Here is a 13,117-nt window from a genome sequence, read left to right as displayed (position 1 = left end):
GAACACAACTTGTTCAGATTTTGAACAACTTCTATAACTTCTTATAACATTTCACTTACATAATATATTTCACTTCTAATCTGCCAAATTTCATCTTTAAAACAAGACCAGCCTTGTGTCTATATTCCCAAGTATTCTTGAATTACAACCATTTGAGTTTGGATAGTGCATTTTCATGTCTATAAAAAAGTGGGGGTGACAGTTAACAGGTTAAATAGTATTTTTACTGTATTTTTGATCAAATAAAAGAAGCCTTATTGATCGTAACTTTTTAGCACATTAAATATAGCCATTTAACTTTAACTTTTTACAACCTTAAATTAAAATAGGGTTTTTTTTTTTTTTTACCCTGACTAAACAAATCAACAGATGAATTAATTATTATAAAGGTCACTAAACATGCTGTGAATAAATGTAGAGGGATATATATGTTCTGTTCCGTCAACTTCATTTAGTTTCTATTTTCTTTGTTAAAGAGAAGGTAAAGGTTAACTTTTAAAAATATGTTTAGGTAAGTAATAAACAGAACTACTGAAATAATCTGTAACCCATATAGTTACATTAATGTAAACCCATATAGTTACAAAATGTAAAACTGTTGCTCCAAAAGTCACCAGAATTGAAAGCTTTGGTTCTTTGAACCTTACGCCTGGGCCCCCCAAGAAAATAAGGGTGCACTTTTCTTTACTCGATGGGGAGAAGCACCAGCAATGCCCCCGGTATAAAGAGGATGTAAAATGTTAGGGAGAGAAGAGTGGAACGAGCTGGGGAATTGACATGAAGATGAATCAAACTTGTGATGCCCGCATGAGCACCACGGCCCAACTGCTAGTCTACGGCCTTAACAGAATTTCTCTACACTTTACTGATCAAAGCACTCACTGTGCACTAAAAACTAGACATTCAAAGAACTATCAAAAACCAGTGATGTACAACAGAGGTGAGTCCTCGGCAAGGAATCAGCATTTTGCCAGAACACAGGGGCCATATGTGGAGTGTAACAGGTGGTCTATCTGCAAATTCAGAGAACCTCCATCTCTAATTAATATTCAATCCACGTACTGGCTGCATTCCAGTATCCATAAATTGGTCAGGCAGATAGTGAAGTAAGAAGCCTGCACACATAGACGCTACAGGAGGCAGGTTATCCATCTCGAGACAGTATACCCCATACAGAGAGAAAGCATGTACGGGAATACCAAAAAGGAGGGACAACATTAACATCTTTACTTTCCAGTGCAGCTCTTTTCTCACTTCGCATTCTGTTTTATATTCCTGAATGGTGTGAAAAGCTCATGATGCAGAGGAATGGGATTTATGGCGACGAGTGCAGAGTTGAGTCACTGCCTAAAGTCATGCAGGTTACATGCTTTCCCAAATCTCCTCTGACAGCTTGAACGCTGCATCGATTCCGAAAAGACACGCACCTGCCCGCACCTATAAATGTGTGCGTGGGATTGTTTAGGTAGTATAATTTCCAGTGTGTAGCGAGAGCTTTTGCATTCTTGCGGAAAGTGAGCCTGCATGTTTGTTAGTCTGCAGAGACTGTGGAAAGAACATAGATGAAGTTGTTTCCTCGTGAGCGCGCCGCAGTCCCGGTCCTGCTGCAGGCCGGCACAACGCACAGGGGAAATGTGGACCTGTCGTAGATAGAAGATCAAAGCCGCTCACACACACACACACTCTCGCAGCCTGAGAAAATAACCCTTAGCACTGCGCCTACAGGGGCCGTGCTGACAGCTGATTGGCTGAGCATCAAAATATGCAGTGAAGAGACCAAAAGCGAGCGAGAGAGGGAGAGAGAAGGGGAAAGGAAAAGACTGAGAAAAAAAAAGACGTGGTCACAGAAAAAGAGATATGCTGAAAACCAAGGAGCAAGGGGAGAAAAAAAGAGAACACATAAGATACCGTGAGAAATATTAAGAGCAGAAGGATGGAAATGAAGGAGGAATGAGACAGAGAAAAGAGCCGTTTCCATTCCCTAGCAACTGTCTCGAACAGGCGTCACTCCAGGGTGTGAGCGCCACAGCGGGGTCTCGCTCTCAAAACAACAACCTCCTGTCTGTCATTCGCACTCACATGCATTGGCAAGTCGTTTTTGGCTAGCTTCAGGCCTCTGTCTTGGATACCTTTGTGTATGCGCGTGTGACCCATTAGTCAAATCCCTCGGTGCTGTGTTAAAAGGGTTCAGAGTGTTTCTGCAGTCCTGGAGGCCGGCAGATACGGGTGGGAATTCAGTCATCAAACAGGCCAACAAGTGACTTGTCTGTTACATCACGCACTGTACTGGAATTACATGTTTAAACTCTTTACAAAGAGCAGCACTCAGACCTACAGTCCTAGAGACCCAGCACTCTCAAGGACCCCAGGTTAAAAAAAAAAAAAAAAAACGCCTTGATTTCTTCAGTGACCCTTTATCGTAACTTTCATTAAGAATATTAACATTAGCACATTATAAAATGATTTCCTTTAAAAATTAGATTAGAGATTGGAATGTAATGATAATATAAAATATAAGAAAATAACATTTTCTTTTGTAACTGTAACTTTTGTAACTTTTGCCAGTGTTCAAAACTATCTCCTTACCTTAGCCTGATTCACAACGGTAAGCTTGTAATAATGTTTTCTAATTAGAGTGGTACTGGTAGGTTGCTCAAGCATGCCTTTGCGTCTTTACGTCACGTCTGTTTACATGAAGAATGAGTCCCAGCTAGTAGGCTGTATATGACATGTGAGGATGCTGCTGGTAGCAGATCATTTATAGCCTTTTCTCACAGCAGCTGGAATAATTAAACATCATTTTGATGGCAGATTGTAATCCAGAAAGGTCCAAATGACAATCATCAGAAACAACTGGAGATTCACCCGTAGTCAAAAGCAAAAGACTTCAGACTGCGGAGTTGCTACAGAAATGGAAATCTTCAGGTAACGCTAATACACACTAAATACACATCGTCATGCAATGCTGATGTTGTTAACATTAACAATTTGAGAACAAAGTATAACAATAATAAGCGATCATTAGATTTAATCACCATTGGTAACACGATTTATTGTAATGCTTTTTTTCTCAGTTGGTCAGAACAAAAGTGATGACATTTTAATGACATTTTCCAGTGAAAATTCTTATTTTGGTCATACTTCCTGGATATAGAATCTGTGATTCCGAAGTACAGGATCCACATGGGTGCAGTGACTAACAACAAACATAGATTCATCCATGTTGAAGAGCCGTGCTGATGCACAACCCATGTAAAGATGGTAATTCCGGTTTCAAACAGAGATGGCGACAAAGAGGCAAAACTTACAGACTGCAGTTTTAACTATTACTAATAGTTAACTAGGGATGCACGATAAAAATTTTTAAGGACCGAGTACGAGTACCGATACTTTTTCTAGTACTCGCCGATACGGATACCTATACATTTATTAATTTCTCTCTTTACGTCCATTTAAGCCATAACTGATTGTACTTACGTGAGATAATCCAGGCGATGGACATTTTGACAACTATGTGTGAATTGGCAACAATGCGCGCACTGTCTGAGAGAACTGGGATCGCGCACAAGAAAGAGAGAGAGCGCACAAGAGAGAGCGTTTCTGGTCTGTGTCATTCAGCACGATTCCGCCTATCCCGCCTTCACTAATCGATAATGAATTGTGATTGAAAGCAAAAAAAAATAAAAAAATACACATTTTTATTTTTAATTACTTTAATTTTAAATGCAATTAAAATAAACATAATTATCGCTTTTGAAATATTTTCCAGATTTTTTAATAATTTGATTTGGCTTTACAGCAATGACAATATAAAAGCCAATTATTTAATTTTGGAAACAACATATTTATATAATATCACGCTATTTTATGCTATTTTTCTCAGACCCTATAAATGGATCTTTATGCATGAAAATATATAGCTGCTTTTACATTTTAGGAAGCAAGTCCCTCTCAAGGGGATCATCATATTTGAAGGTCCTTGGCAAGAAAAGGTTTGCAAATCGCTGCCTTAGAGTTGGATACTCTGTCACTCTCTCATCACACCCTCACATTCATCCTCATACAAAGAACACTGACACATGTCATAGGCTCACATTGCTTTCATACTGCAAACACACTGCACCATGACCTCATCTATCCCATAATCCTAGTGTTTGATCATCATGAGTACTAATACTAAAGGGAATAGCAGCCTTGCCTTTAATCTGTAGTCCTCTCTCCACCTAATGCCTGTATTTACATATGCAAGTGAAGTCTTCTTAGAGATATCGCTGACAGTGCATCCAGGGCACTTGCTCATCAGGAGAATAAGGAGAGGTGCTGATGGGAATACAACAAGCTTGGCCAGTTTAAAGTAGGTGAAAAATGCAAAAAGCCTCTCTCACCTCTCCCACCATCCCGTTCCAAACACCATCAATCTTTTTCCCGTGTTTCCCATTGGTCACCAAGTAGAGGTCATAGGTGAAGCCGACAATCCTGGCCAATCGCTTAAGAATGTCAATGCAGAATCCCTTGCAGCACTGTTTCATAGGTGCCACCCCTTCCTGAATTGCACTGTAATCAGAGAGAAAGTGCTTACTTAGCTGTAATGCACGTGTCAGGAAAATCCATCACATTTCCAATAAGATTCAATTTGTTAACATTTGTTTGCATTTGGTACCAAATGTTTTATAATTCCTTTTTAGTAATAATATAATATAATATAATATAATATAATATAATATAATATAATATAATATAATATAATATAATATAATATAATATAATATAATATAATATAATATAATATAATATAATATAATATAATATAATATAATTATTTGCGATCAGTAATTAATATTTTTATTCAGCAAGGATGCATTAAATTAATCAAAAGTGACAGGAAAGGCTTTACTTTCATCAAAGAATCCTGGAAAAAAACATCACAGCTAAAAAATAAGCAATAAGCAATAAGAATAATAAGAAATGTTGCTTCAGCAAATCAGCATATTAGAATGATTTCTGAAGGATCATGTCACACTGAAGTCTGGAGTAATGATGCTGAAAATTCAGCTTTACCATCACAGGAATAAATTAAATTTTTAAATATATTAAAATAGAAAACATTTATTTTAAAAGGTAATACTATTTTTACTTTTTATAATATTATTAACTAATAATATTGATGTTATTAACATTCCCCCTCTCCTCAGCAAGAGAAAAACAAAAGAAAAACTGTTACCAGAGTGACAGAGAGTTACAGTGGGAATGTGAATTAAGGAAAGATAGAAGAATGAGAAGGGAAAGATTTTCAGTAGTAAGTTGTCTTGGTACATTTCCTGTGATATAACCATAAATGATATAATGAGATGAAACATGGACGCCCACATGACTGGTGTGGGAGTAGTAAAACAGCATCCGCAGAGACACATACACAGCAAGAGCTCAAGCAGATTGACAAGCAACATGATGGCTAAGTATGAGTAGAGATCGCCACAAGGCAATTCAAAATGAGAGGGGGAGTGAGAGAGGAAATGTGTGATCGATTGCAAAGCTAAGATAGGTGAGTATAGCCCCTGGAACTTCATAGTGATATCTTGGGGGAAAAAAAGTGAGAGACACAGAGATTGAAATAATGTGACAAATGACTGGTGAAAGATGACCGAAGCTTCCAAAGTAAAATCTCTGGAACAAGATATAAAAAAACAACAACAACATAAAAAAACATGCCATGCTTACACACACACACACACACACACATACATACATACATACATACATACATGCACATCTAAATATTGAAGTACACGTTATAAAGAAATCTTTATTATTAAACCAATGTTTTGCCTTTCTCAGGTGATAATTTTTTTACATTTTTTGAGAAAGGTTTATGGTTGAAATGTTGGTGAAGAATCAGAATTTGAGATGAATGAATGAATATTTTGCCAGTAATACAAAAATAAATAAATAATACAAATAATGCTAGCAATACATTGTATAGAATACAATAGCAGTAAAATACGACAATAAAAGACATGATAAAAATGATAAAATACAATAAAATAAAACTAAATTATTAAAATTTTGCATAAAATTAAGACATTAAGACTACTCTGAGTTAAAGGGTTAGTTCACCCAAAAATGAAAATTCTGTCATTATTTACTCACCCTCATGTCGTTCCCACCGTAAGAACTTTGTTCATCTTCAGAACACAACTTAAGATATTTTTGATCAAATCTGAGAGTTTGGTGATCCCCCAGAGACAGCAATGCAATTACCACTTTCAAAGGTAGTAAAGACATCATTAAAATGGTCCACGTGACTACTGTGGTTCAACATTAATTTCACGAAGCGACAAGAACACTTTTTGTGCACAAAAGCAAAACAGCTTTATTCAACAATTTCTTCTCTTTAGTGTCAATCTCCGATGCTGTTCATGTGAGCACCACGATGCATGCATGTGATGCTGATGCAGAGGCAGGAGCTGCTGTAGTTCTGACGTAGAACCTGGAAGCTTTGCACTGTGTCTACAACATGAACAGCGTCAGGGACTGACACAGAAGAGAAGAAATTGTTGAAAAAAGTCATTATTTTTGTTTTGTTTTTTCCCACAAAAAATATTCTCATCACTTTATAAAATTAAGGTTGAACCACTGTAGTCATATGGACTTTTTTTATGATGTTTTGCTACCTTTCTGGGCCTTGAAAGTGGTAATTGCGTTGCGTTTGGAACAACATGAAGGTGAGTAATTAATGACAGAATTTTCATTTTTGGGTGAACTAACCCTTTAATATGAAGATTATAGCTTTTAAATCTGAGGGTGTGCTTGATTGTAACAGATGCATGGCTTTCAGACAGATTAGGTAAAAATCGGAATAACATTGGAATGCCTGTCTCACTGAAAGGTCAGAGATTCGTACAGCGAAGAAATTCCTTACCCTGTCCACTGAAACGTACAATTTTTTGGTTTCCTGGGAACAATAAACAACAATGTTCCTTTTCCCCCATAGAAAAGCCATGATAAATGGCAGAAGAGGAGGTCTGATGAGTACTAACCTGGCATTGAGAGGCCGTCGGCATGGCACAGAGTCCCTAATGCAGGTTCCAGAGGCAGGGTCTGCAAGCTCCACGATAACGAAGGGGCGCTCCTCCAGGGTCACAACCCTCAGGTGCTGGGCATCATCAGGCGGCTGCAGGAAGGGGCCATAGCGAGACCAAGCAGGGTATCTCAGACGTAACACCCCATTCTCCCACCATCCTACCTAAGACCAAACAGACAGTACATGGTCGAGGATCAGAGATCCCTTGCGACTTGCAGTTGCAGAAATGTGGCCAATAATATAAAATAATTATTGTGGCCATTAATAATATAATGACCATGGCAATTATGTTTAAACATGACCACTTCTCATTATGAAAACAATTCATAAGTCAATAATACATGAAAATCAAAAGGTCTTTTCAGCCATTTCAGCTATTTAAAATGGTCTATTCTAAAGAAGTCACTGAGGCCGGATTACAGGCAGGAATGGCTTCCCTTACTCAGGTTAAGCCTGTAAAGTGGGGAAGGATAGTGAAAAATGAAAGACTATCGCCTCTATGTTCATCTGTGAGCTTATAGCTGTGGGCTCTCTAAAAACAGTCCTGTGCCCTTTTTACTCACTGGGGAATGAGTGGATTTTTCTTTTCAGAGGAAAAAAAGACAGATTTTTAGCTAAGTGACGGGCCACAGAGGAAAAGGTTACGAGCCTGAGAAAAAACAGAGAAGGGGTAAAATGTGTCAAGATGGGCTATGACAGTATAACTGAGCTCATAATCCATATACAGAAGACAGAATTGTTTCAGAGACAGTTGTACGCACACAGTGCTTGGGAGAAAATAAACCAAAACAAAGTTGGCAATTAAAAGTGTGCTTTATGCACTGAAGTATTATTTAGGATTTATTATTATTTTTATTTATTTTTATTTTATCAAATAATAATAGATTATCATTTATTATTATTACTATTATTAATATAGATTATACTTTGTATAAAAGCTTATTATTAAAGGGTTAGTTCACCCAAAAATTAAATTAAGTACTCATCCTCATGTTGTTCCAAATCCGTAAAACCATCTTTAGAAAAGAAATTAAGATATTTTTGATGAAACACAAGAGGTTTTTTTTATCCCCAAAGGTCCAGAAAAGTACTAAAGACATCGTGTACAAACAGCCAACGTGACTACAGTGGTTCAACATTAATGTTATGAACCGAATACATTTTGTGCGCAAAAACAAAACAAAAATAACGACTTTTTTTCAAAAATCTCTTTTCTTCCCTGTCAGTCTTCTACACAGTACAGGCAGTGCAGCACTTCTGCGTTTACGTCCGAACGCTGGCTCAGTGGCACAGCGTTCACTGCATCAACTGTGTAGAAGACTGACAGGGAAAAGAAGAGATTGTTGAATGAATGAATGAATGATGCATTTATATAGCCTTGAATGACGGTAATTACGTTTCTTTCTATGGGGGATAAAAACTCTTAGATTTCACAAAGATGAACGAAGGTCTTATGGATTTGGAATGATATGAGGGTGAGTATTTAATGACAGAATTTTCATTTTTGGGTGAACTAACTCTTTAATAATAATTAATACAATTCAATTCTTATTCTTAATACTAATAAACATTTTTTTATTCCTCTTATACACAAAATGCAGCTTAAAGTGTTTCACGGGTCAGAAAATAGTTGATGAAAAACTAATTTGGAAAACTTTTATCCAAAGCAAAACACGTACGAGAAAAGCTACAACACAAGTAATTCATCTTAAGAAGACAGCAACAATAGATTAGCTGCGATACAAATCATCACTTCAATAAAAATAAAAAAAATCAGTTAAAAAAAAAAATAAATCTGTCATTATTTACTCACCCTCACCCACTCCATTCCTGTATGCTGTAATTATGTCCATAAACCACAAAAAATTTAAAGAATATTCACAGACAGCTTATAGTGACCACAGTTTGCCAAGCTTAAAAATGGCCAAAAAGCAATGCAAAAGCATATCCATATGATTTACTTCAGACTGAAATTTAAGTCTCATAACCAAACACCATGATGTCATGACATCAAATATCTGAGCCAAATGTCAAACCTGCAAAAAGGTCATATGTGCGTCTACTTTAAAAACACTTTTATTTCATTTCAAAAGCTTGACATTCTGTGATCCATGAACTGTCACTGCATGGAAAAAATATGATTTGTTTGTGAGAAAGAAAAAAAAATACAGTTTTGGAACGACACATGGGTGTGTAAATAATGACAGAATGTTCCGTTTCAGAAATATTCCTATAGGACACAACAACCTCTCGGCAGTTTGTAAGCAGCACACACTTCATGTATAACTGTTTAGTCCCAATCCCAACACTCAAACTTTGTTCGCTGCATTGTGCCGTAGAAGTGTCCCCTACACACCGGCAGAGACTGGCAGCCATCAGCACCAAAGCAGCCCTCGAGAGCCATTCAGATGTTCAGCAAAAGATGTTCAGCTCTTAAAAATTGTTACAAAGCCTCCATGGCAGGCAAATGAATCAATATACTTCTCATCCGCTGTGCATGTGCACGCGTATCAGCCAGAGGCTGGCAGCTAGAAGACTTTGCATATTAGCACAGGATCAGTGCAGAGGCAACTAATTGAAAGGAATAGAGCAGGAAATGGCAGCAGTCAGCATGCAGATTCCTGCAAGCAGTAGTCTCATTGGGCTAGTTACCCCACTTCTAACTTGCTCCGTAACTGAGGCTGTGCCACTACAAAGGCTCCGAAATCAAACGCATCCAGGGCGGATCATTGGAAATTACTAAATTCGGCGACATCGGCTCACCTGGTCCCCGTCTCGTTCTCTGTTCATCAATCTGTCTGCTCGGGTCAGTTTGACTGTCCATTTGTCTGTCTCTCTCTCCACCCTTCTTAAACATCCACCTTTACAGTGTGTTAACCCAAGATCTATTTTCTCTGAGCGCCACTGACAGGAGGGAAGAGAACAGGAAGGGAATGTTGAGTTTGCTGGCTCGTGTCTGCATCTGACAGACAGCGTCAGCCCGGAATCCGCCACGGAAAGAGAATCAGCCACACATCTCAACAGGTGACACCGTCTTGTATTAAGGATGTCTGAACAGCTTCATAAAATATGCATGGCGTGTCACAAAGTAGCACAACCAGGCAAGGTAGGAGGACTGTGTGGGATCCGAGTGGCTTTTTGCTGCTGCTTGAGGGATAGAAATGCTAATCATGCACAGTGTTTAGTGTCATGTCCTTACAATACTGTTTAATGTGTTTGAACGTGCTGTTGGGTTTCTCTTCTCCCTCTCTCTTCTCTGATCTTTCTCCTTTTCCCCCCTCAATCTTTCTTACTCTCTCCCACCTCCGAAATGAGGCGAGTTCTCAGGGCCGATCCATGTCAGCGGCAGCCAGACGTCTTAACTCTTTTCGACGTCGGAATGTGGGCCGACAAAACGACCGAAATAGGAGTGTTGGAGCATGTGTGGAGAACCAGAGATCCTGCGGTGAATAACAAAGAGCCGGAGTAGCAGAGATCTGGGCCCAAGCTGAGGGGGCAGAGCCTCACGCAGGCAGAGGTAGAGCAGGGGCCTGATCAAACACCGTCTCCCCTGGGAACGGATAATACTTTCACAGGGTGAAACACAAACACGCTGCCATGACACCCCCGTCCCTGTGAGAGGAGGATGAAACGAGGTGCTTTTACCCCAGCGCGATCCTTACAAATCCACTAGAAGATTTACACAGCATAAACACACATGGACATATCCTGACAGGTACAAAGAGGGTTTGGAGAAATGTGCCTGGCATTTCATTTCTTAAACGTCTCCCCCCTGATATGTATCGATTTATGAGAACAGCGTGGACAAATGGGATCAAAAGCGCTGTGGCAGTTAGTTTGTTAAAGCACTGTAAATGCTGCATGTGGAAGCGGTCACATGAAGTGCCTTGTGCATGATTGCTTCTCAAAGTTGAGTCATCCACATCCATTGTCTACTCCATGTTAGACGGAACGCATTTAAGACAACCAGAGACAAAACGGAGCGAAGACAAAGACGGCGAGCATCACATTTTAATAGAGCACCTTCCTAAAACAAATGGAAATTGAAAACCTCCTATAGTCAGCGTGGAAGCCTTTTAAATGTACATTATGGCACCCCATTAAATATTTTATGTGAATCACAAAGACTCTGTGACTCTGAAGTATAAAAGCATCCAGACGCCTCTAACAGCACTTTTCTTCAGAACATATCTGCAAATGAGACGCAGATGCCAAAGCCAGAACCAGCACCATGCAACCCTTAACAGACTGTTGCACTGTTTGATGGGTTTTTTAAGAGTTGTTCCGTGCACAGATTCAAAAACTACAAAATACCACTGTTTTCTATAGAGGGTGCTATTACTTGACCAAAAGTTTTAATGGAGTAGAAAAATAAAACTTCTCTCAAGATTTACTCATGTCGTTTCAAAACCAATCATTTTGGCCTGTTCCTAACACAAAGCTATCAAACACAATCTGATGGCAATTAATAACGATTTTCCTCTTTGGCAAATTGGGGTCTAATTCGTTTGAATTAGTACAGTCTCATTCATACTTTTTCGTATCATGTGGCCCACTGACGGTTATGTTTTGGGGTGGATCTTTTTTTCCTTCTAAAAATCATATGTTTTCATACAAATCACATTGTACGAATTCATATGAAATCGCCACCATGTAAAATAGTTATATTTTGGAATAAGATCAGGTTGAGCTGTAAGATTTATATGGAGCTCTTTTACAGTATTTTTATTTTTGTAGCTTGACAGGCCCAATAGTCACCGTTCACTTTCATTGTGTAGAAAAGAACATAATTAACATACTGCTAAGCATCTCCTCTTATGGTTGACAGAAGAAAGCAAATCATTTGGTTTTGGAACAACATGAGAGTAAATGACAGAATTCTATTTTTGGTTGAACTATCTGTTTCATACAGGAGAAATAAAAGATTTTAAGGAAATGAAAGACTGGCCTAATTCAGAATGGACTAAATGTAGAACAGGCAGCAAGGAGGAGCTCATTGGCTGGCACCTAAACAAAGACTATACAAGAACATCGACGGAACAAATGATCAACACTCGACCTTTCAAGACGCCCTGGGCAACACAATCCCCATGCATCCTCTCACTCTCCTACTGGAGCCCGTTAGCATGAACCTGTCACACGACAGAACACACTGCCGTTCGAAGTGCAATCAGTGGTCCAAGGCATGAGAATACTCCTGAAATGCATTGCTGCTGCTGAATACAGTATATAATGTACACAAATAAATATGGATACTGACAAGCTATGGGAATCAGCAGAAAACTAACCCCCACTCTATATCGAAACTTTTTTGCTCTTATGGCTCAATGTCAGTGAATATTGCCCGAAGGAATCAGAATTTCTCCCAAGTACATAATCCGCTGTCATTTTCTCTGTTAACAGATTGTAGAGGTGGAGAACACAAGTGCTGCCAGGGATTACAATTTTCAGTCTCTACGCTTGTCTTTGTGGCATCTAAATATTAATAATTCTGTTTTAAGGCACAGTTTGAGTGGCACCTTCATGTATATGACATTCTCCCCGGCTATATTTACTCAGTTGGGTTTGGTATCAGTTATTTTGTCTCACGACAGCAGCGCTCTGCAGGAGAAATGTAGAGCCACAACGTCCCATGTGGCACCTACGATATGCTGATGTACAAGAAGCCAATAAATTTAAGAGAGTTTTTATTCATTTATTTATTTATTCCTTTTCCGCACAGAGATAAGCATAACTAGTGAAGGAAGGGGAAGAGGGAAAAGAGGAAATCAAATCCACTCTCTAAAACCATTCCACAATTAATTATTTTCCATTTATTGCTATTCAAATAATAATAATAATAAAGTCGCAAGCTAATAATGTAGGAAAGCGTCGCTAATCTTAATAACATAGCGAGGGTATCATGGACATGCATAGATAACAGGGACAAATGTAAACATAAGCTAATTGTACATTATGTACGTCCTCTTGAAACCCTAATTATATGTTTATATCATTGAGGTTTTAACGTTTCTCTGCAGTACAGCAGAAGTGCAC

General features: G+C 38.5%; 1 protein-coding gene across 1 annotated transcript in view; it reads right to left on the bottom strand.

Annotated features, from left to right (window-relative positions):
• The window catches only part of LOC137029197 (glutamate receptor ionotropic, NMDA 2D), an 83,785-nt gene that overhangs the window by 16,722 nt on the left and 53,946 nt on the right, over window positions 1-13,117 (bottom strand). The window contains exons 7-8 of the mRNA XM_067398750.1: window positions 7,038-7,243; window positions 4,386-4,554 (exon numbers count right to left, since the gene is read on the bottom strand). Coding sequence (XP_067254851.1) covers window positions 4,386-4,554; window positions 7,038-7,243 — 375 coding nt within the window. The remainder of the gene's footprint in view (window positions 1-4,385; window positions 4,555-7,037; window positions 7,244-13,117) is intronic.

Source organism: Chanodichthys erythropterus, chromosome 2 (assembly GCF_024489055.1).
Source record: "Chanodichthys erythropterus isolate Z2021 chromosome 2, ASM2448905v1, whole genome shotgun sequence".
NCBI lineage: Eukaryota > Metazoa > Chordata > Actinopteri > Cypriniformes > Xenocyprididae > Chanodichthys > Chanodichthys erythropterus.
The sequence above is the reverse complement of the archived record's forward strand: the minus strand, read 5'-3'. Positions and strand labels throughout refer to the sequence as shown.